Below are 20393 nucleotides of genomic sequence, written 5' to 3'. Positions count from 1 at the left end.
TTGAACTGTAAATGATGTACATGTTTGTACCTAAATAGATCATTTCCTAACAGTGTCTTTTAACACGGCAGCAACTTTGCTGATTAAAACTGGACTGAACCAAGAGAAAATAACCAGTATTTATTTATCTATTTATCTGTTTGAAATCTGCTTCTACTTCTATCTGCTAAAGAAGAAGTAGCGTATTCTTCTTTGCATTTATTTTGTCTTAGTTTTTATTCTAATTCCGGTTAGCACTCCCCCTAGCGGTGGAAGAAAAATCCACAGAATAGCCGCACCTTTGTATAAGCCGCATGGTTCAAAACCTAGGAAAAAAGTAGCAGCTTATAGTCCAGAAAATACGGTAATTGGGATGGAGATACAGAGAACTTGAAGCTGTGTCTAAACACTTACAGAAACCTGTGTCCCAGAGCTCACTGTGTGGGAGGATTCCTATAAAATATGAGTAACATCTCTCAATGTAAATTTTCAAAGTAATCTGGGATCTATATATATATATATATATATATATATATATATATATATATATATATATATATATATATATATATATGTAGTACATATTTTAATGTTCAGATGATCAGACAAGACCAGACAAAGCTCTAAAAGACAAACATCAGTATTGAATGGTTGGGACCTTCTGTCCCCTCAGGGGTCACTGCATTATAAACAGACAATGATGAACTGGAAATCACTGAAAACAGTCCTGTGGTCTGACAAATCTAAATTAAAACGTAAAATGGTAATTCTTGGCCTGATTAGTAAGATTTAGTTCATCGCTCATATATGACTGCTTCAGAAAAGTCCAATGTTTTGTTCTTACCCGTTTTGGGGTATTTTTACATATGAATTTTGGGTGATTATCCACCTTGAGTCCTCCTTGGTCATCAACCAGCTCAAACAGTGATGGTGTGATCTGATACCGATGGACCTCGACCTTGTTGTTCATCTTGAATCTCTTTACAAGCTGTTCTGGGATTTTTGATTACCATTGGTATCATGTACATGCCAAGTAGACAAATGTGGCCATTCATTTGAGATAAATATAACCATGCAATGCACACAAAAAGTTGACATTTTGAAGATGAGACAGGATTATTTTAGAAACTTTTCTTAAGCAATTTTAATATTTTCCAGGGGAAATTCCTAATATTTATATCTTCACATGGATAACCCACGAAAGGGGAATTTATATTTTTTTATAGTAATATCTCACTACTTACTTAGAAAGAGGGTGTTTTCAGTCATATAACGTCCCACAATGAAATTCTTAAAATGCATCTTAATATCAATACTTAGAGCCCCAAAACAGAAAATAGCAAGAGGACAACATACTTTATGAGCCTGCAGTACACAAATTAAAAGAAGACAGATCATCATTCCCCAGTGGTTTATTGTTCGTGTTCCCTCTGAGAAACACCTTGCCTGTGTGATCAAGTAAATTCCAAAAAGGAAAAAACAAAACAAAACATTCAGATAACATGAGCACCTGTTTTTTTCCTTTAGATTCCTCCATTCGAGGTCCTTGGCTTTGTGAAGCCAAATTACATATCATGATAAAGTACTACCAAAGTCCAATCACACATGAAATAAGTGTTTACAGCAGGCAAACTATTTTACAGTAGATGGCAAAATGGCTAAGAATCAGGAATTACTATTTGTGAATATTTTAGTAGCAACGGAGAGTAATATAGACATACAATCACAAAAAGCATGTTTCAGACGACAAACTCTGCCAGTGGAGGCATAAAGTCATAACTGGTGCAGCAGTTCACTGATCCATCTAAATGCATGTCTTCATTTCTAAGATTCCGTCTGTGGACAATTGCTGTGAGAGTGACATGTTATGGGCCCTTCAAACTGATCTCACCAAACTATAAAATTATGCCAAAAAAATTAGCTTAATATTATACTGAATACAAAGAGACAAAAACGTTTAAGTTTGTAGCTAAAATGCTGGACATGTCGTCAGGTCAGGCAGAGATTAAAAACTGAAATATCCACGTCTGTAAGAAAACAAGGCCTGTGACTCCCGCCACTCCTGCATGAACTTTGTATCCATCTTACTGTAAAATCAAATCTATAAATCTATATTACTTATAGTTGAACATTCATGTCAGCTGCTTGCTTAAAAAAAAAAAAGAAAAACAGAAAATAGAAACCCACTAGACAAATTCAACTGAACATATCCAAGGAAACTCAAGTTTTATTATATTAAACGTACTGCTTTGGCACAAAAATCTAATATTGCCTGGTTCTTTAAAACTTACCTTTCTAAAGTTCTGTAATTGGCTGAAATAAAATATACCGAGAATCTTGTCTCCGTTTCCCCAAGCCCATCCGTGCTTTCAAAGAGCCTTGTCTTTAAGCCACTGAGCCCAAATTCCTCTATAGTTGGACATGATGTAGCTCAGGAGAGTTACAGATGTGGAAGACAGAAAACACAGGATACTAAATACAAAACTTAAATCAGTTATACTATAAACAACAACCGGTTATGCCTATTATTCACAACAGGCAACAAAAATGAAATAAACATACAGGCGATTATATCAAATCTGAATTATTTACAACCAAATCTAAAATTCTTTCATGACTATTCTGATAAATTTTCTACAAATATTGCATAACAGTGCCCTTTTTTAAGGTGACAAACATTTTACATACACATATTCTGCAAACCTCTACCCCTTGTGAATAGACAAAACACATTTTGTCACTCATAAATATCCCCCCCCCCCAAAAAAAAAAGGTCGTAGAAAACTCAAAGCCAACATCACACGGCGTCCTCGTGATATGGCTGACCCGGGGACATGAAGAAGTCTTCCTGATTTGTACATCCATGGGAGCGTCTGAGTTTTCACCTCTTTAAGGCATAGTTTTTCAGTCCCATCAAGTGTCTGAGCGGTGGTACACAAAAAGGCCAGTTTCCGGCAGTGACAGTCCAAGCAGAGGACACAAACGTGTAGCTGATGTTCTAGTCATCGTTACAGAACAAAAACAAAGGCGATAGAAAGTTTGACACTGAAGAAAATGTTCTGAGCAAATATGCGTCTAGCATTTTCACGGGGCACGTTTGAGAGCGTGAGATCACAACGTTGTTTCATGCTCGTTCATGGACTGTCGGAGATGTTCATCGGCTCAGTCTGCTCCCCAGGTGCGTTCGCTGAATCGTCTTCTTTTTTATGTTTCCTCGCGTGTTTGTATTTGTCAACGTAAGCCTTGACCAGATTTCCCACTTTCACTGGATTGATTTCCCCACTCTTACTGTGGCACACCTGGTGACCAGGAACACAAGATCATTACATACCATAAAGTCATGGCCTGAGACAACCAGAATGTAGACATTTCAGTATCTTTACAGGGTGCTTGCTCTTTTTCCAAATTAAAATTCCAGACTTTTCCCAGACTTTTTTAAAACTGATATTTTTTTCCCAAGACCTTAACTTTACGTACTTGTATACTTGTGTGCCTACTGCCTACTTCATTGGTTGAGATTGTACCAATTATGTTTATTAGAAATGTTTGTTAGAATTTTTTATAGGCTAGTATTCAATGAACGAATGCATTATTCACAGTAAATTATGTTTTGACTGATGAAAACTATTTTTATAGTTTATAGTTTATATATAAACTATAAGTTGTATAGCCTACCTTTCTATTTCTCATTTCACAATGCCTCTGAGCATACTGTAAAATTCTACCATACATTTTTTCCCCATACTTTATTAAGACTTTCACACAAAATTCAAGACTTTTCTAGGTCTGGAAAACAGTGTTTAAAAATTCCATATTTATTAAGACTTTCAAGACTTGCGCAAGCACCCTGCTTTAGCTGGATACCCACTAAAGGATTTTAAGCCCAATTTCAAGCACCCCAAATCTCGGGTCACAAATTGTGGTCCTTGATGTTTGTAAAATTAGTCAAGGCATGGAAATCATCTAGTGTGCAGCCAGCCTTCCTATTCAAATATTTTCAAACTGACCTTCTGGACAGCTTTCCGTAGAATATCTTTGTATTCATCCTTAGTGATGTCTCGCTTTTGGTAGAAAGGCTTGATTGCGAGCTTTACCTCCTCTACAGCTCTCTCCTGCATGTGCAGCTTTTTCAAATATTGCTGGAAGAAGTAAAATACCACTTACAATAAACGTTTTACACATTCAGTAAATCAAGAAGATTGGAAAGACAATCAAATCAATTTATAACAAAGAAAAAACTACCATGACTCTTTTACAAGTATCTTCAAAAGCCAAAGCTATTTAGTGCAATATTTACTTTGTCTTTCTTCGACAGATCCCCTTCTTCTGCCTCCTCTTGTCCAGAATGCGAGACCTCCGAACCAGAGCCGGCACTGAGCAGACCTGCTGTACCCTTCTTGGAGGATTCCCTCACATCTCCTGTCATGCCCTAAGGACGTGCAGATATTACACATCATGCAAGAATCCACAGCTTCAGTCCCTTTTATTCAAGACAAGTCTTGCTCTGGTTATATGCAGCCCCCTTATGGGTGAAATACACTAAAGGGAGTATGCGAAAGCTCCAGGTGGCCTACAATGATGCACTCAGGATCCTGATGAAAGTTCCTAGGGGTGGCAGCGCTAGTGAGCTTTTTAAGGACCTGCGCTTACCCTCCTTTCAAGCCTTGCTGAGAATACACATGTATAAGTTCAAGGGTCGCTTACATGCATCACAGAATGGTATTTTAATAGCACTGACCAACCCTAGCTACAGCTCGGTTCGCTACCAATCACACATGTGGAAACATTGGTACGCATGCCTTTTATAGTTTTTATTGCTTTTATTTATTTTAATTGTGTTTTTATTTGTTAGCTTGATGTGTATTTATATTATCATGTATGTTTTGTGTTTGTTGTATTGTATGTTTTCCTTTACCCTCTTTCCCTGCTGACTACGGTCGATAATAAAGATGATTGATTGATTGATTGCATACATAAGGAATTCATTATGAAAGCAAAACTGAAATCAAAATATACAACTACATGTATGAAATGCATGTGTGCTTTCTATTATTTTATATTTTTTTATGTGAATAACAAATAAAAGACAAGCCAAGATAAGATAGAAGAGTAAGGATTAAATCACTAGTGTTATATATCTGGGTGTGTTCAGACACTAGTTCTAGTTTCATTTTCTCTGGAAATGCATGAGCAACATTTTCTATCACGTGCCTTTCCAAACAATTGCCTTGTTCCTCCTTGGTAAATACTGCCACCTCCTTGTTATTGCGGGAATTACATGCATGATACATTTTAAAAACAAATCTGACTGCAGTTACGAGTGGTTCATCCCCACCTGACTGGATGTGTGAGCAGCAGAAGAGGGTCTGCGAGCTCCTTCCTGCTTTAGCTTCAGTTTATACAGTGCCACCTCTGTGCAAAATGGAAAAAAAAAAAAAGACATTTATCCAACATTGAGGTAGAGAAGACAGGACACCAACTTCATTTCACAAGAATCCAGTGGTAAGACTTACTGCTTGCAGCTTTCTCTGGTTGAGGACCCTCTGGCTCCTGTATGTTCCAGGTTACCCGCTTTACTTGAGTCTTGGACTTTGTTCCCACCACACTTGATACCAGTCCTCCCTCATCTTTACTATCTTCCACTTCTTTTTCCTTTTTGACAGCTGCTCCGCTCTCCACTGTGGGCTCAGATTTGACATAATCCAGGTTGTCCAGCATCACATCCACATTGAAGTCCTCCTCAGAGTCGGAGGGTTCTTGTTTTGCAGGGACAGGGACCCCAACAGTGTCTTCTTGTTTGCAAGAGTCCACTGAAACCGGCGGAGACTGAGATACTGCATCTGGAAGGGTGTCTGCCGTAACAGGTGTGGTCAGCGTAGAAAGTAAGTTGATACCGAGCAAGGGGCCCAACTTGGAAGATTCTGGTTCAGTTTTAACTATGGTGCTTTCACAGGACTCCGTCTTAATAGGCTGCTTTATTACATCATCAATATTTTTGCTCGCTAACGAAGGTGTGTCTGTTTCTTCCTTTATTGTTTTAACAACAGAAGAATCTTCAGACGTTTCATGACAAGATTGGTATTCTTGGCCAACTTCTTTTTCATGCTTTACCTCTTTTGTCATTTCTGACTCCTGGCTCTCTGCAGCAAGAACTCTTTCTTCCTTTTTAATTGGATGGGCAAATGAGCAGGAGGGTAACTCTTGTTTGTCAGTTTTAGCACATTCTGCCTTTTCAATGTTTCTTTCAGTAGTATCCCTCTCTTTTTTTCTTCCTTGTATGCGATTTGCATCTTTTGACGATGAATCACATGCCCCTGACGCTTTCGGTGTATTTCTGGATGATCTTGGTTGCTGCTTTCTCTCTCTAGAGCTTGATCTAGATTTGTGTCTCCTCTTGTCTTTAGGTCGCGACTCCACCTTGCTTCTAGAGGACATAGATGAATGATGTTGTTGTTGTCTGTTGTCATCTTTCCTCCTTTCCCTGGATCGAGATCTTGAGCGGGACACAGCACGTTTACGGTCCTTGGATCTGGATCTACTTCTGGACCTAGAACGTGACTTCGAACGGGATCTTGAGCGAGAGCGACCGCGTTTCTTGTCTTTTGACACTCTCCTTCTCTCGTAGTCCCTCTCGCTGTGATAGTTTCTTTCACTACTCCTTGGTTTTTGCTTCTTCCTCCTTGAATGCTCTCTACTACTCGAGCTAGAACGAGACCTAAAATGCACACAATGACAAACAAAACCCTTAAATAAGAGAAATAACAGAGTTGTTCTTTAGAAATGACTAAACCTGCGGCCACAGCGCGGTTGGTAAAGCACAAATCACACATTGGTAGAATACATTTACCTGGATCGCCTCCTTCTTGATGACTCTTTGGATCGTGACCGTCTCTTCCTGTGAGTCCTATCGGGGGATTTGGGCTGAGAGCTGTCCGAGCTTGAATGTGCCCTCCTTCTTTCTTTTGACCCTGCTCGCTTGGGGCTCCTGTCTCTGTCCCTTTCCTTCTTTTTGTTTCCCTGACCCGACCCATGAGGCTCTTCTCTTCTGCGGCGTTCTGTCTCAGAGCTGCTGGACTGTTGCTCCTTCAAATTTTTAGAAGCTTGCTTCTTGAGGTCCAAATCTGTTGTTGGGGATTTGGAACAGGGTGTGGAATATGATTTAGCTTCTTCCTTTTGTTTCTTATTGCTGTTGGCAGAGCCGGGAGCTGACGAGTCAACTCTGTGGTTGAGGGGAGATCTGTTAGGAGTTCCGGCACACTGTCCAGGGTCCCCTTCTTGTGTGTCTCTCTCTTTTTTTAACCGATCCAGGCTGTGGTGAGCAGGTGCTGTGGTTTCTGTCAATTCTGAACTCAAATAATTGGTACTGTCACAGCTTTCAGATTCCTTTGTGTCTTCTAATTTTGGTTCTTGCTTAATTTTTGTGCCAAGGAACGCTGTTGTCTGATCATCTAATCTGGAGCTTTCAGATTCTTTTGTGTCTTCTAATTTTGGTTCTTGCTTAATTTTTCTGCCAAGGAACGCCGTTGTTTCATCTCCTAATCTTGACTCTTGCTCTACCTTGACACTGTCCCCTGAGACTCTAACCTCCTGTGATTCAGTACTCTGAGAACTCCCTGCTTGTTCCTGGGAAACCTCCATCTCCTGCGTTTCAGTTTTCACCAGCACCAGATCCTGCTTGCTCAGCCTTGAGGCCCCTTTCTTTTTCAACGACGGCTCATTCCTCTGATCCGCGGCACGCTGAGGGCGATTGCCCCACGTAGTGCTTTTGGCTTCGTCATCTGAGCTGCTTGAATCCGACAGTGTAGGATTAAAGGGATCATAGATATTACTCTCTTGTTCCTTGCTGCCCGGCACACGTGACGACAACAGCTTTTTTTTATCTTTGCCTAACTGTTTCTTTTTTGTATCATCCTCCTTTTTTCCCCAGTGTTCCTGTACAGTGCCCCTAGTAGTAGAGGTAGTAGAGGAGGACGCAATGTTCAATCGCCTTGCATGCCAAGAGTTCCCGCTGGAATTAATGCGAAAACTCACAGAAGATGAAGAAGATGACGAGGCATGCTGTGGTTGGCTCGGAGGAGTGCCGGAGGAAGAGGAAGAGGAGAAGGAGTTGGAGAATGCCGATGTTGAGCTTGTTCCGTCAGGCCTGTGCCTCTGGGCATCACCATTAGCCTGTCCCTTTTGCTGGTCTACGCTTTGCTGCCTACCTTTGTCTCCAGAAAGGCTGGTAATGGACACGTCAGGCCCGCTGGATCCACTGCTACTACTCCTAGAATTACTACCGTTTCTCCTATTACTACTACTACTAGCAACAGATGTATTACTACCATAACTGCCACCATGACTCGAAGCATCATTTGAGTTAGTACTACTTTCCCTTTTTATTTTTGGTATCCTGGGAAGCACTGACACATCTACCCACATGGGCTTTGTTGCTGCTTTTTTAGGTTGGGACTGAGACTGGCCCATTTCCTTGCTTTTAAAGTTGGAGTCTTGGACGGTCTGAACAGATGAGATGGGGCTCTCCCTTGGTTCTCTGATTCCGTTGGTTCCTCTCTGACAAGGAGGTGGAGTTGGTCGGTTGGGGTGGGCAGACTGAAAACTTGGATTAACTCTAGGTGGGAAATCCGAATGTGTGTGGTTGGATATGGGGGAGTGTACATGTGGTGAATTGTGGTTTAAGAGTCTGTTCACGGAGGTATGGGAGGGTCCTGGTAAGTTTCCATTGTAATGGTGAGACAAAGGAATATCTTCTAAGTGAGGGGAAACCCCGGGGTTGATGAGGGTGTCGGCATCTTCTGAGCTGTTGCTTTTCCCGATGCATGGTGTCACGGTAGATGGCATCACTGTAACAGCATATAAATGATGAAATGTCTGCTTTTTTTTTTTTTTTAAGGAAAAATATCACAAAACGAAGTACTGCTTTATACAGGAAGAATGACCAGTGATTTCAACAATCTAATGGACAACATAAATTAATGTCATTATTGTTCTCTTCCGTATTCATCAAATAAGATTCAAGTGAGCGGCACGTGGGGGTAAAATGTAATTTATAAAGCAGAATGATTTGAAGTAAATATATTCAAGTGATTGAACATATCCCATAAATATAGTTAATAGCAGTGAAATTGCTCTTTTTTCCTCCAATTACAGTGAGGCTGTCTACTTGACAATTTCTTTTTATTATGTTTGTTTTTTAATATTTGATTTATGCATTTCTTTAATCTAAAAATGCATGTACAATGCAAAATGCTGATTAGACAGACCACTTTTTATTTAAGTAAATGTTATGTGTGGTTTATTATTGTTAAACTGTTATATCTGATCATATGGATTAAAGAAAATAAGAAATTCAGCTCAAAATATCAAATGGGAAGAATTATAAAAAAAAAAAAATTAAAAAAAATCAGTTATTGGATGCCCTTGTTTCCAAAGAAACAGGAACTATGGAATGTAGACAGTTATTTATAACCCTTGCATGCATCATGCTATAATCTCTGCTTTTAGAAATACTGTATGACACACACACACTTACTTGGCTTTGCAGCTTTAAGGGAACCATCCCGATTAATGACGACGTCAGAACTGTCCATCAAGAGCATGCTCTGTCCTGACAAGATGCTGCCCAGCAGATCGGGCACTGGAGCCGCCTCCACAACAGCTCCCGTTTGTGGGATACCCACACCTCTCCTGGTACAGCATGACAAACAAGATTTAATGACATATCAGAAATGTGATTTCAGTTAAGTCGACATCTTCACCAGAAAAAGCAGGAAAAAATGACTCAAAATTCTTTTGTCAGTGATTAATTTTTTACTTTTATTCTTTTTCTTTATCTTGTTTGATTGTGCAATTTGCTTGTAACGTGACATTTTGCAGGCTTTGCAAGTGTCAGTTTGATTAAGTGCCTTGTTTTTCTGGGGCCAAAGAACCCTTTTTTTTTTTTCAATTGTTTTAGTTCATCTTTGAGTTGTGTAATAGCTGTGTGGGACTGTGGTAAAAAGGCAAAAAAAACACATTCTTGACAGATTTTATGACTATTTTTCTTTTTTTTGCTGTTTGCTGCATTTCTCTGGCTGGCCAAGGAGTTTTAAAAAAAATGCAGAAAATGGGCAATAAATAGAGAATGAAATACTATAATGGAACATAAAAAGAAAAGGAAAAATAAAAAAAGGATTGCGGTATATTACCTTGAGAGGTTTGCAGAGACGGGCCGAGCGACAGGCTGATGAGAGCGAAGAGCAGAGCGAGATATCCCTCGCCTCTTGGCCTCCAACAGTGAGACAGCGCGGGCCTCTGGTTCTTCCTCACTGACCAAAACAAGTCCGGAAATCAGAATAATTATCAGTAATATTTCAGTGGCATACAAACACAGACACTTTCCACAAGCTTCCAACAACAGATCCTATTTTGCATAGGAAATGTATGTTTATGTAATAAAAAAAACTAAAGGATAACAGTGACAACCAACCATTCAACTAATGCAAGCTATTTCAACATATTTTCAATTTTCATCTGTGATGTGTAACATGAAAACACAGAACTAAGGTCTAGTGTTTGTAGGTTCGTTATCAACTAACTGCAGGTATTTTGCATAATCAGACAGTAATTATTTTCCTTACCGATCCACAAATGGGTCCAAGTCAAATGGATCTCCATATATAGAGAGGGATGCAGCTCCGATGTCAGCACGCATGCTGCTCAAAGTGTGCTCTACCGGCTGGTATACAGTAGGAAGAGAAGAGCTCTTCTTGTTGTTGACAATCCCCAGATTATTAGCAATGCGGCTTCTTGGAGTACGAGTTGTTTTCCCAGTCTATAAGGAAAGGAAAGAAAATTCAATTAACACTGAAGTTAAAACATTCACATAATGTGAATTCAAAAGACTTTACTTTACTATAATAGAAATCAAAGTAAGTTTTAAACAGATTTGGTGAGAAACTTACCAACTTCTTCCTGGATTTAGTTCTCCTTACTCTCCGCCTCCTCCTCTTGACTCCTGTGGTTGCCGATCTACCATTTTTACCCTTAGCAGAACTGGTCTTACTGTTCACCTTTCTGCGCGTTCCTATTTCAACCATAAAACACATCACCACAAACTCATCGCTGGTCGAGCTTGGAAGCAAACTCTTGCATTTCATGCTATTGCATTTGTTCATAGGCCTGTGTTAATGTGTATCCTCCTTTAGAATCGACAGTATTATGAACTGTGTGCGTCCAGACTTACCACGCCTGCGTCTCCGGGTAGATGGAGCCCGAGGTGTGACGTCCCTCACATATACAGCAGTGTTGAGCCCGGCCACCACAGCATTAATTGTATCATCCAGCCAAGAAGACTGAATCAGATATGTAGGAGCGAGCTGCAAACAGTGTTTACATTACTCTGTTGCATTGCTTTCACGGACCACAGCTGTACCACATAACACTCTTACAAGCAATCACCAACTGAATGCAATTTACATCATCAAGCACACACAGTTTAACAAGTTGTTAATATTATCAGTTTAGTCCACACAACAGCAAACCTCACTATGGTGAAGATATTTACAATTACACAAAAAGGTTGTGACACTGTTAAATCTAAATAAAAATAGAATGCAATGATCAATATATTTGCATTTTAACTCACAATTGGACATAGAAAACATTTCAAATGTTGAAAGTGAGATTTTTTTTCTTTGCTTTTTTTTTTCTTACCATTGTCTGAACAATGTTTGGTCGCCTTCAATTTGGGAGCATAACACATCTCAAAAACACGGTATAAGAAAACAAAATGCTGGAAAAGTAAGAAATACTAAAGAAAAAACCTGGAAGAACTAATCAAGTTACACAGGTCGGCAACATGACTTAAAGAAAGAAAAAAAAAACAGTCTCTCTCAAAAGTAAAGTAAAAAAGACAAAAAAAAAAAAAGCAGCCTGCTTACTCCTCAGGTTAAGGAGACCTGAGCTCAGTGCCCTCCCGGGATTGGTAAAGGGAGCAATGCCCAGAACGGACTTAGGTAGGAGCACTGGGTGATAAAATTGGGGTAAGGGGAGGGGGAAAAAAAAAAAAAACAGGCTAAAAAAAAAGAAATATATATATATATATATATATATATATATATATATATATATATATATATATAAAAAAGTAAAGATGGGGAGAGGTTCATCGGTCCCTGACAAACGGCATCGAGAAATTGTGCAACAACTGCAGAAAGACGTTTCTCAGTGTAACGTTGTAATCAAAAGATTGAGAATTTGGAGATTTTTTTGTATGCAAAGAGTCAATGCTGAAAATCAATATCGTGGGCCCAAGATTTTCAGGCCTTTATGTAGCACTGCAATAATAAACACATTAATAAATAAATAAATAAATAAACAAATAAAACACATGGTAGGATTCAGTGATAGAAATGACTGTGTGGGGTCAGGAACACCTCTGTCACAGCTCTCTATGCCATCCACAAATACAGATTAAAGCTCTATGATGCAAATACAAAGCTGTACATGAACATGATTGAGAAACACTGCTTTCTTCTCAAGGCCACAGCTCAAAATGGATTGAGGCAAACTGGGAAAACTGCCCTGTGGTCAGACTAATTAAGAATCCATGGATGGAGCAAAAACAGGGAGGAAGTAACCAGCTTGCGATTAGCACTCATTTCAAAAGCCTGCATCTCTCATGATATGGGGGTGCATTAGCGCCTATAGAATGGAGAGGTTGCAGCTCTGGAAAGGAATGAAACGTATGCAGTGGTTTTAGACCAACATGTGCTCCTATCCAGTCAATATCTTTTACAGGGAAGGTTTTGCATCTTTCAGGAAGAGCATAGCTTTGTAATAGAAGAGTCTCTGTGCTGAAATGGCCCTCTTGCAGCCAAGATGTTTCACCCATTGTAAATATCTGGTAGATTATAAGCAAAAAAATATAACAAAGAAGACCCAGGGTTGTTGGGCAGGATGACTGCAAACTCCACGCAGAATAATTCAGTCTGTCACAGGGACAGTGAGACATCTGACAGTGTTGTTCAGGTGAAAGGAAAAAGATTGTAAAAGATGTAAGTTTTCACTTACAGTGGTCAGAGGACGAGAGACCAGCTGGAAAGGCTGTGTTTTGAACTTTGTCCCTCAATTTGGGTCACTAGCTACTCAGCAAACCCTGCTTAGGAACCTGGAGGAGAAGTCTCCAACAGCTGAAACCTGGCTGGTGTTTCTCTCACACTGAAGCCAGCTGGCATCTCGCTCCCACTGAAGCTCCCTCTTCCAGCTGCAGTAACATGGCAAACTCCAACAGCGACAGGGAAAACTGAGGTCAGCACAGCAGTGTGTCCCCCAGGGGAACAACCAGGTAGAAACTATTTTTAACCTGCATTTTTTTCCCCCCAGTTTTAGTCAGCGTCGACTCAATAAAACACCCAGTGACCAGAGACTTTAAGAATAGACCCCTCTTGAATCTTGTGAGACTTGTTGCTGACTGTGGGCCGCACAGTAAAAGAAGCATCTTTAGGTTGAAGATCGTCAACATGCGTTGTGAAAGCACACACACTGAAGAGGGAACGTTTCGACTACCTGGCATCACTTTGAATGAACAACTGGAGAGTGAAGACGAAGGAAGTCAAGATCACCAGATCATCTTGACTTGCTGGTGTTGACTCTCAGTCATCCAGGTCATGGTATTTTTAAAAGGTTTGAAACAAGGCAGCTCAATGTCTTATTCTTTTTGTTAAAGATGTTTCACCATCTATCCTGAAGATTTTGTCAGTTAAAAAAACTGAACTGACAAATGTATCTGACAAAATCTGCATAGTAGAAGGACAACCATTTGACTTTTTTCAAGAGATATTTTGGCAATGTTATACTAAAGTGGCTAATGTTAAACGTGGCCCTGTTTCAACTTTTTGCGATGTGTTGCTCCCATCACTTTAAAATTAATTCATTAATTCATTAATTAAGAGGTTTATTAAACATTTGATACGTTTTCTTTGTTCAATTCTGAATAAAATATGGGTTCATGATATTTACAAACAATCTAATTCTGTTTGTATTTACATTTTACTCAGTGTCCCAACTATTTTGACATTCAAAATGCAATGCTGCACATGTGCTGTGGATAGGGAGTTAAATACATTTGCCAAGACAGAAGCGTCACGCGTCATGCCAAACCTGTGATGTGCGTGCCTGTGAGATGCGATGTCGGTTGACATTAGCTCGAACCCTCTCGCTCTGCTGGGTACGAGCTATTGCTCTGGTAGGACCTGCAGCACGGGGCTGGGATCGACTGGTGGCTGGACGAGCAGGAAACGGGATGCTCTCCGTATCACTAAGCTCCTCCGCTGAACCTCCTGGTTGGAAAATATTTACATGTCTGACTTGTGACAGAACATGAAATAATTCTTGACCATGACCGTTTGAAAATAACAAATTACATATACATTTTCTTTCCACACATTATTTTTCCATTTTGCCTTAAGTCTTCTGAAAAAAATTACTTATTTCTCAAAAAATCCACAGTAGAATGTAAACACTAAGATAAAAAAAAAAAAACATCTAAGAATACATTCAACATATGAATGAAAGTAGAATTTGGTAAAATGGTAAAGACGCTGCATTTGTACAGCACTTTTTGAATCTTGCTCACCACAAAGAATTTTACATGCTAGCCATAGTTACCCACTCAGACGGGTCGGTATACTGGACCTTATTCTACAAGATGGGTTTTAAGTATCTTTCCCAATGATACGTTAGCATGTGGACTAGGGATGGGCGGTATGGACTAAAAAATGTATCACGATAATTTCTGGCATTTATCCTGATAACGATAAAAATGAGGATAAAAAAAATACCAATTCAACTCCACCTTTTCAACTATAAATCTATCTCGCTCTCAGATCTGCCATGTTTGTTACACAAAAACGTCATCAACAGGAATTTATCTTTCTTTCTTTCTTTCTTTCTTTCTTTCTTTCAGGCTCATTTCCTTCCTTCCTTCCTTCTTTTTTCCCTTCCTTCTTCCCTTCCTTCTTTCCTCCTGCTCTCTCCTTCCTTCCTCCTTTCCTTGTTTTCTCCCTCCCTCCCTCCCTCCCTCCCTCCCTCCCTTCTTATCGTGAGGAATTTTTTTGACGGTATATCGTGAACAGTAAAATATAGCGCATTCCTAATGTGGACTAGAAAAGACAAATCTTCTCTAGACCACACATTGTCAACAGCATTCAAACTGGTGGATAATTAGTTGTCGTTTCTTTCTTAATTTTTGTAAAGGCACATGTTACAAAATTCATAATATTTAAGGCAGCAAATAACTTAAGCTTACTTGAGTGTCGATTGTTGGCTACACACTCAGGACAAAACCATTCTTCAACAGGAACAGAGTCAAGAGGAGGTGTAAGGCACTCCATGTGATACCTTCAAAACAAAAAGGCTTCATTCACAACTAATTTTACGGTGGTAAAAAGGCCCAAATGTTGCCTCTTATCACACTAATATTGCCATGTGTGGTAAAATCATGTCTCTCTCACCCTGCATCACAGCCATCGCAAAGCAAGAGACGGTCCTCCCTGTCAGTGCCGCCACACACCTCACAGCTGGTTTCATCCAAGTCCACATCGATTATTTCTTCTTGATCTGCCTTAACAGGCTTTTGCACTGTTATCTGACAAAAAAAAAACGCACTACAATCAATCCAATCTACACACATTTGTTCTCCAAGGTATGTAAAAGTACCATTACTTACCATTTTCTTTACTTTGCCTCCATAACATTTTCTTAGGTATATGTTGTTGAAGGCACTACGGTCTACCGGACATGAGTTTACATTCTAAATTGAAGAAGAAGAAAAAAAACACAACAAACAAACACTACAAGTGAGCAATTCATTTTGATCTACAACATTCGTTTAAAAACACAAAGAATGTACCAACTAAATACAAGATGCTCTCCAACAAAATGCTTTTCCTACGTAGGTTTATACAATACTGAGTTAGACCCACCTTGGCCCATTCAAGAATGCAGTCGAAACAGAAGTAGTGCTCGCAGTTCTCTGGTGTCGCCACAGGCTGGCTGTTAAAAGAGTTCAGGCAGATGGGACACTTATCTGCGTCCTCATCTGAACTCATCTCTAGAACGTCAGCACTGGTTCCCCCAAAAGCTCCATCCTCAGTCTTAGCATCTTCCTCCTCATCATCATCTGAAGAGGGTGGAGGGGAAATAACAATGATTATTTAATGTATGCTCTGTTAAACGCTGTATCCCCAGAAGGCATTAAAGCTTAACACAAAGCAGAAATACATTATTTTTATGTCCACCATAGGTATGTTGTGTCATAAAAGCTTATTTGCCCTCATTCATATCAATAGGAAGTGCATACCATCCCCCTCCTCCTCCTCCTCCTCCTCCTCATCATCATCATCATTCTCCTCTTCCTCCTCATCATCATCATCATCTTCTCCACTATCAGATTGTTCCTCCCCGAGCTCCTCATCTACGTCATCTGAGTCATCTGGAAAATATGAATAAGATACAATTTCATGTGGTGTCATATCTTATTTTACACTGCATTCAAATGCAAAAGTGAAAGAATTCTGGCAAAGGTTTTAAAAAAAAAGTGAAGTTTTTAGAGAAGCTACCTGAGATGTTCCACAGTGCAGCTCTTTTCCCTTTTCTGTGAGATGTACTGCAGTTAATCAGCTCATCTTGGCTGTTGTCTTCATCCATGGTTGACCATCAGAACCACAGCAGAGGAGCTGCCAGCTATTACCTAAAATGTGACTACACAGGACATATAAAAAGCGATTGCAAAACATTTAGTGCTTTCTGAACAGTGTATGCTCATTTTAAGAAAATATATTTTGCTACAGTTCAAATTGCCTCCATAACAAAGTAAACAGGAAAATAAGAGATGTGCAACACAAACAAAGCAAGTCAGGTGCTCATTCAGATGTCACATTCCATTGGGCAAAACAATAATAAAAAAAATAAAATATATATATATATATATATATATATATATATATATATATATATATAAAAATAATAATACATTTCATTTGTTAGGCGCCTTTCATGGCATTCTAGGTCACCGTACAGAGAACAGCAAAGTGATTAAAATCTCATTTGTGAAACAAACTTCACCAGTAAAGTCAAACATGACATAGACATGTAATTACAACCAAAAATATCTCTCTCTCATATATATATATATACACACACACAGGGGCAAAAAAGTATTTCTTGAAGTATTATACTTCAACTAGGAGAGACGAAATGAAAAACACACACACACACACACACACACACACACACACACACACACACCTTCACTTCCATACAATAACACCCAAACATAGCTGAATCTCAGTCAACAGACCATAAAAAATGAATCCATGGCCAGATTTAAAGAACCAAAACACAGGAAAGATTGCAGTGTTGTTTCTAAGTGTGTGGTTTATTTGCTGACAAAATGAAAGGGAAAAGAAATGTCACTATATATCGCGTGAAAGACACTTAAATCAACCTTTAGTACCCAGGCTCATGCTTTGTGTGTGTGGGGAATGTCCATGGACCTGCGGCGCCTTAACAACACTCAAACTGCAAGTCTGTTTTAAAAACGTGACTTCTAGTGCTTGCAACTAGAGGACCAGCACGTTAGTGCACAGATAATAAGCGACACGTGTTGTGTTTTTCAGTGGTGGACAGTAACGGAGTAAATTTACTTGAGTACTGTACTTAAGTACATATCCAGAGGATTTGTACTTTACTTGAGTATTAGATTTCTTTGGTACTTATTACTCTTACTTGAATACATTTCCAAGACAAATATTTTTACTTTTACTCAAGTAAATTTCTAGGAAGGCTGAAAAGTACTTGTTACTTTCAGGTCTGCTCTTTTTTCTTCTTCCCTAAAATCCTATTGGACACAAGCTGTTTTTGTCAAAGGAGGAGACCTATCACAGTGCACGCTCTCCACTGGGATGTACGTAAAGCGGAAATACGTCAAGCCTCCTCAAAACGATACCGCCAAAGTAGCCTGCGTTTGTCAAGACAGAGCCGCAACAATGGCTACGCCTGCGTCAGGAGAAGAATATTGGGATATTGGGAGACAGGCACAGAGACTGACAAGACAAACTTTGGGAGACAGACAAGACAGACATGGGGAGACAGTTTGTTATGCTCTATATTGCTATATTGTACTGGTACAAGTCCTTCCTGTAAAGTTAAGTGACTTCAACATTGAGTTATTGAAAGCAGAGATGTAGTTTTGTGTAAAGCAGTGGTCTTTGAGGGGGATCCAGACTTAGTTGGATGGTGCAGGTTCATTTGGTTTCAGTTCATGATTGTTAATAAACTCTGCATCATCTGCTGTCCTCTTATGATCCCATTCATTTGATTTGTTTTTGGTGTTTCTGCAGGTTTTATATAACATTGTGGTTCTAAAAGCAGCACATCAGTGCAGCTGGTTTCAAAGAGTTAATTCTCAGAAACAAGAGTTAAAAGATCCTTAAATTAATTTAGAAAAAATATAGTAATTTACTGATGTGGAAAATAAGAAATTTACTCTTACTCTTACTTTTACTTAAAGTAAATTTAAAAGCATTTACTTTTGGATATTTAAGTACCTTTAAAAGCAAGTACTTTTCTACTCTTACTCGAGTAATATTTTGACTGAGCTACTTTTACTTGTAACAGAGTAAATTTTGACCAGTAGTATTTGTACTCTTTTTAATGCATGTGAAACATGAAGGGGTTACTTTGAGCCAGCTAGCTTCCAGCAGCCCTGCAGCTACATTTGTAAACAAAGACAGCTCCATATCACACAGCCTTTCCCCGTGCACTTACACACAACCAGCATGTCCCCCAACACAACAGCAGCCGGTGAGGACATGTAGTCCTGCAGCAGAACAGTCCCGAAACCGTGTAGTGATCTAACAGCGACTAGCTCCATGGTAGCATGTCTAGCCTCGAGCAGCTAAAATTAGCGAGGCTCCACCACGAGATCGACTAATCCTCCACAGAAACACACCGAGCAGGGCTGTGTTCGCCCCACTCACACACCCGAACCGTGCAGCGGGACACTGACGTTGATTTTAGCCCCGAACCTACCCTGTGTAAGAGTGTAGCAGGGTTTTCTGAGTGAAGTCTCCCCGGTGTGAGTGACTGACACCGCCGGCTGGAGAGCAGCGACCGACGAGCTCTTAAAGCTGCAGTACACGCAGTCTGTGTGGTTGAATTATGGGTCTGCGTTAAATCGACGCAGGGCGTACGCCGTAATGTACGGCGTAGGTTTTGCGTTGGTGTAACGCGGAACCATAAATCAGCCTTTACTCACTACATTAACAAATACGTTGTTTTTTTTAGTACGGATACGGAAGAGTATTAGGGCCAGGATGGAAAAAATAAAAATAATATTTTAGAGGAGGAAGATTTTTTTCCATTGTGCACTTCTTGAAAAAAGTCGAAATGTTGAGAAAAAAGTCGAAATGTCGAGAAAAAAGTCGAAATGTCGAGATTAATGTTGAAGTACAATTTCGAGAAAAAGATCGAAATGTTGAGAAAAAAGTCAAAATTTCGTGAAAAAAGTCGAAATGTTGAGAAAAAAGTCGAAATGTTGAGAAAAAAGTCAAAATGTCGAGATTATTGTTGAAGTACAATTTCGAGAAAAATGTCGAAATGTCGAGAAAAAAGTCAAAATGTTGAGAAAAACGTTGAAATGTTGAGAAAAAGTCGAAATGTCGAGATTAATGTTGAAGTACAATTTTGAGAAAAAGGTCGAAATGTTGAGAAAAAAGTCAAAATTTCGTGAAAAAAGTTGAAATGTTAAGGAAAAAAAGCAGAATTTCGACGTTATTCACGAAATTTTGACTTTATTCTTGAAATTGTATCAACATTAATCTTGACATTTCGACTTTTTTCTTGAAGTGCACAATAAAAAAAAAAAACTCTTCCGTACTACGGATGAGTATTCCGTACAGAGACAACGCAAGAAAGGTGCAAATTAAAGCAATTGTATGCTACTATCTGAGCGCATCAGCCGCTGATGATCAGCGGCCATGACATTGGTGGCCAGCATGCTGAAGTAAATAATCAAAATCTTGATTCGTTTAAAATTTCTGAATACATTTTAATTGATATCTAAAAAACACTGAAAATAATTTATTTTGTACTTGTTATTAGTATCCGTTTTAAATCTCTGTTCCAACACTTTTGCTCACCTAAAACTTGTGTTTTGTTACAAATATGCTATTTTCTGAGCTGTGCATCAGATCCAGATGTAAATACCTGGAAATAAATGATGAAATTTTGATATTTTGTGTAGTGTCCCTTTTGCGTACCAAAAAAAGTCATCACCGGTTGCCGGTTTTACTTGTTGTGACGCGTGCAATAAATGCAAATGTCCAAAACTGTTTCCATTGAGTAACTTTATTTTACTCACACTTTGTTTC

At 39.2% G+C, this 20393-nt stretch overlaps 1 protein-coding gene across 2 annotated transcripts; it reads right to left on the bottom strand.

Annotated features, from left to right (window-relative positions):
* Window positions 1-1375: 1375 nt before the first annotated feature.
* On the bottom strand, window positions 1376-19145 carry phrf1 (PHD and ring finger domains 1). 2 transcript variants are annotated; one of them, XM_061721487.1, is made up of 19 exons: window positions 19054-19145; window positions 16581-16722; window positions 16322-16453; window positions 15945-16141; window positions 15689-15772; window positions 15474-15607; window positions 15269-15360; window positions 14122-14300; window positions 11204-11336; window positions 10923-11044; window positions 10599-10792; window positions 10167-10286; window positions 9512-9666; window positions 6827-8822; window positions 5493-6694; window positions 5315-5391; window positions 4277-4408; window positions 3987-4118; window positions 1376-3278 (listed from the first exon to the last, which is right to left on the bottom strand). In XM_061721487.1, exons 2-19 carry the CDS (start codon window positions 16666-16668, stop codon window positions 3114-3116), a joined length of 5334 nt encoding a protein of 1777 aa, XP_061577471.1. In that variant the 5' UTR covers window positions 16669-16722; window positions 19054-19145; the 3' UTR covers window positions 1376-3113. The 2 variants fall into 2 exon arrangements, with proteins under 2 accessions (XP_061577471.1, XP_061577472.1); XM_061721488.1 differs by having other exon boundaries at window positions 14137-14300.
* Between the last annotated feature and the right edge of the window lie 1248 nt (window positions 19146-20393).

The sequence above is a fragment of the Cololabis saira genome, chromosome 5, assembly GCF_033807715.1.
Source record: "Cololabis saira isolate AMF1-May2022 chromosome 5, fColSai1.1, whole genome shotgun sequence".
NCBI lineage: Eukaryota > Metazoa > Chordata > Actinopteri > Beloniformes > Belonidae > Cololabis > Cololabis saira.
This window is presented reverse-complemented; position numbering and strand designations above follow the sequence as displayed.

What these genes read in the sequence shown, in the direction of transcription:
- phrf1 (XM_061721487.1), bottom strand. Translation starts at nt 16,668, where the DNA reads ATGGATGAAGACAACAGCCAAGATGAGCTGATTAACTGCAGTACATCT. An exon ending in AGCCAACAATCGACACTCAA is followed by an intron (nt 14,301 to 15,268) that starts GTAAGCTTAAGT and finishes TTTTCCAACCAG; the next exon opens with GAGGTTCAGCGGAGGAGCTT. An exon ending in TACCCGGAGACGCAGGCGTG is followed by an intron (nt 11,045 to 11,203) that starts GTAAGTCTGGAC and finishes TGGTTGAAATAG; the next exon opens with GAACGCGCAGAAAGGTGAAC.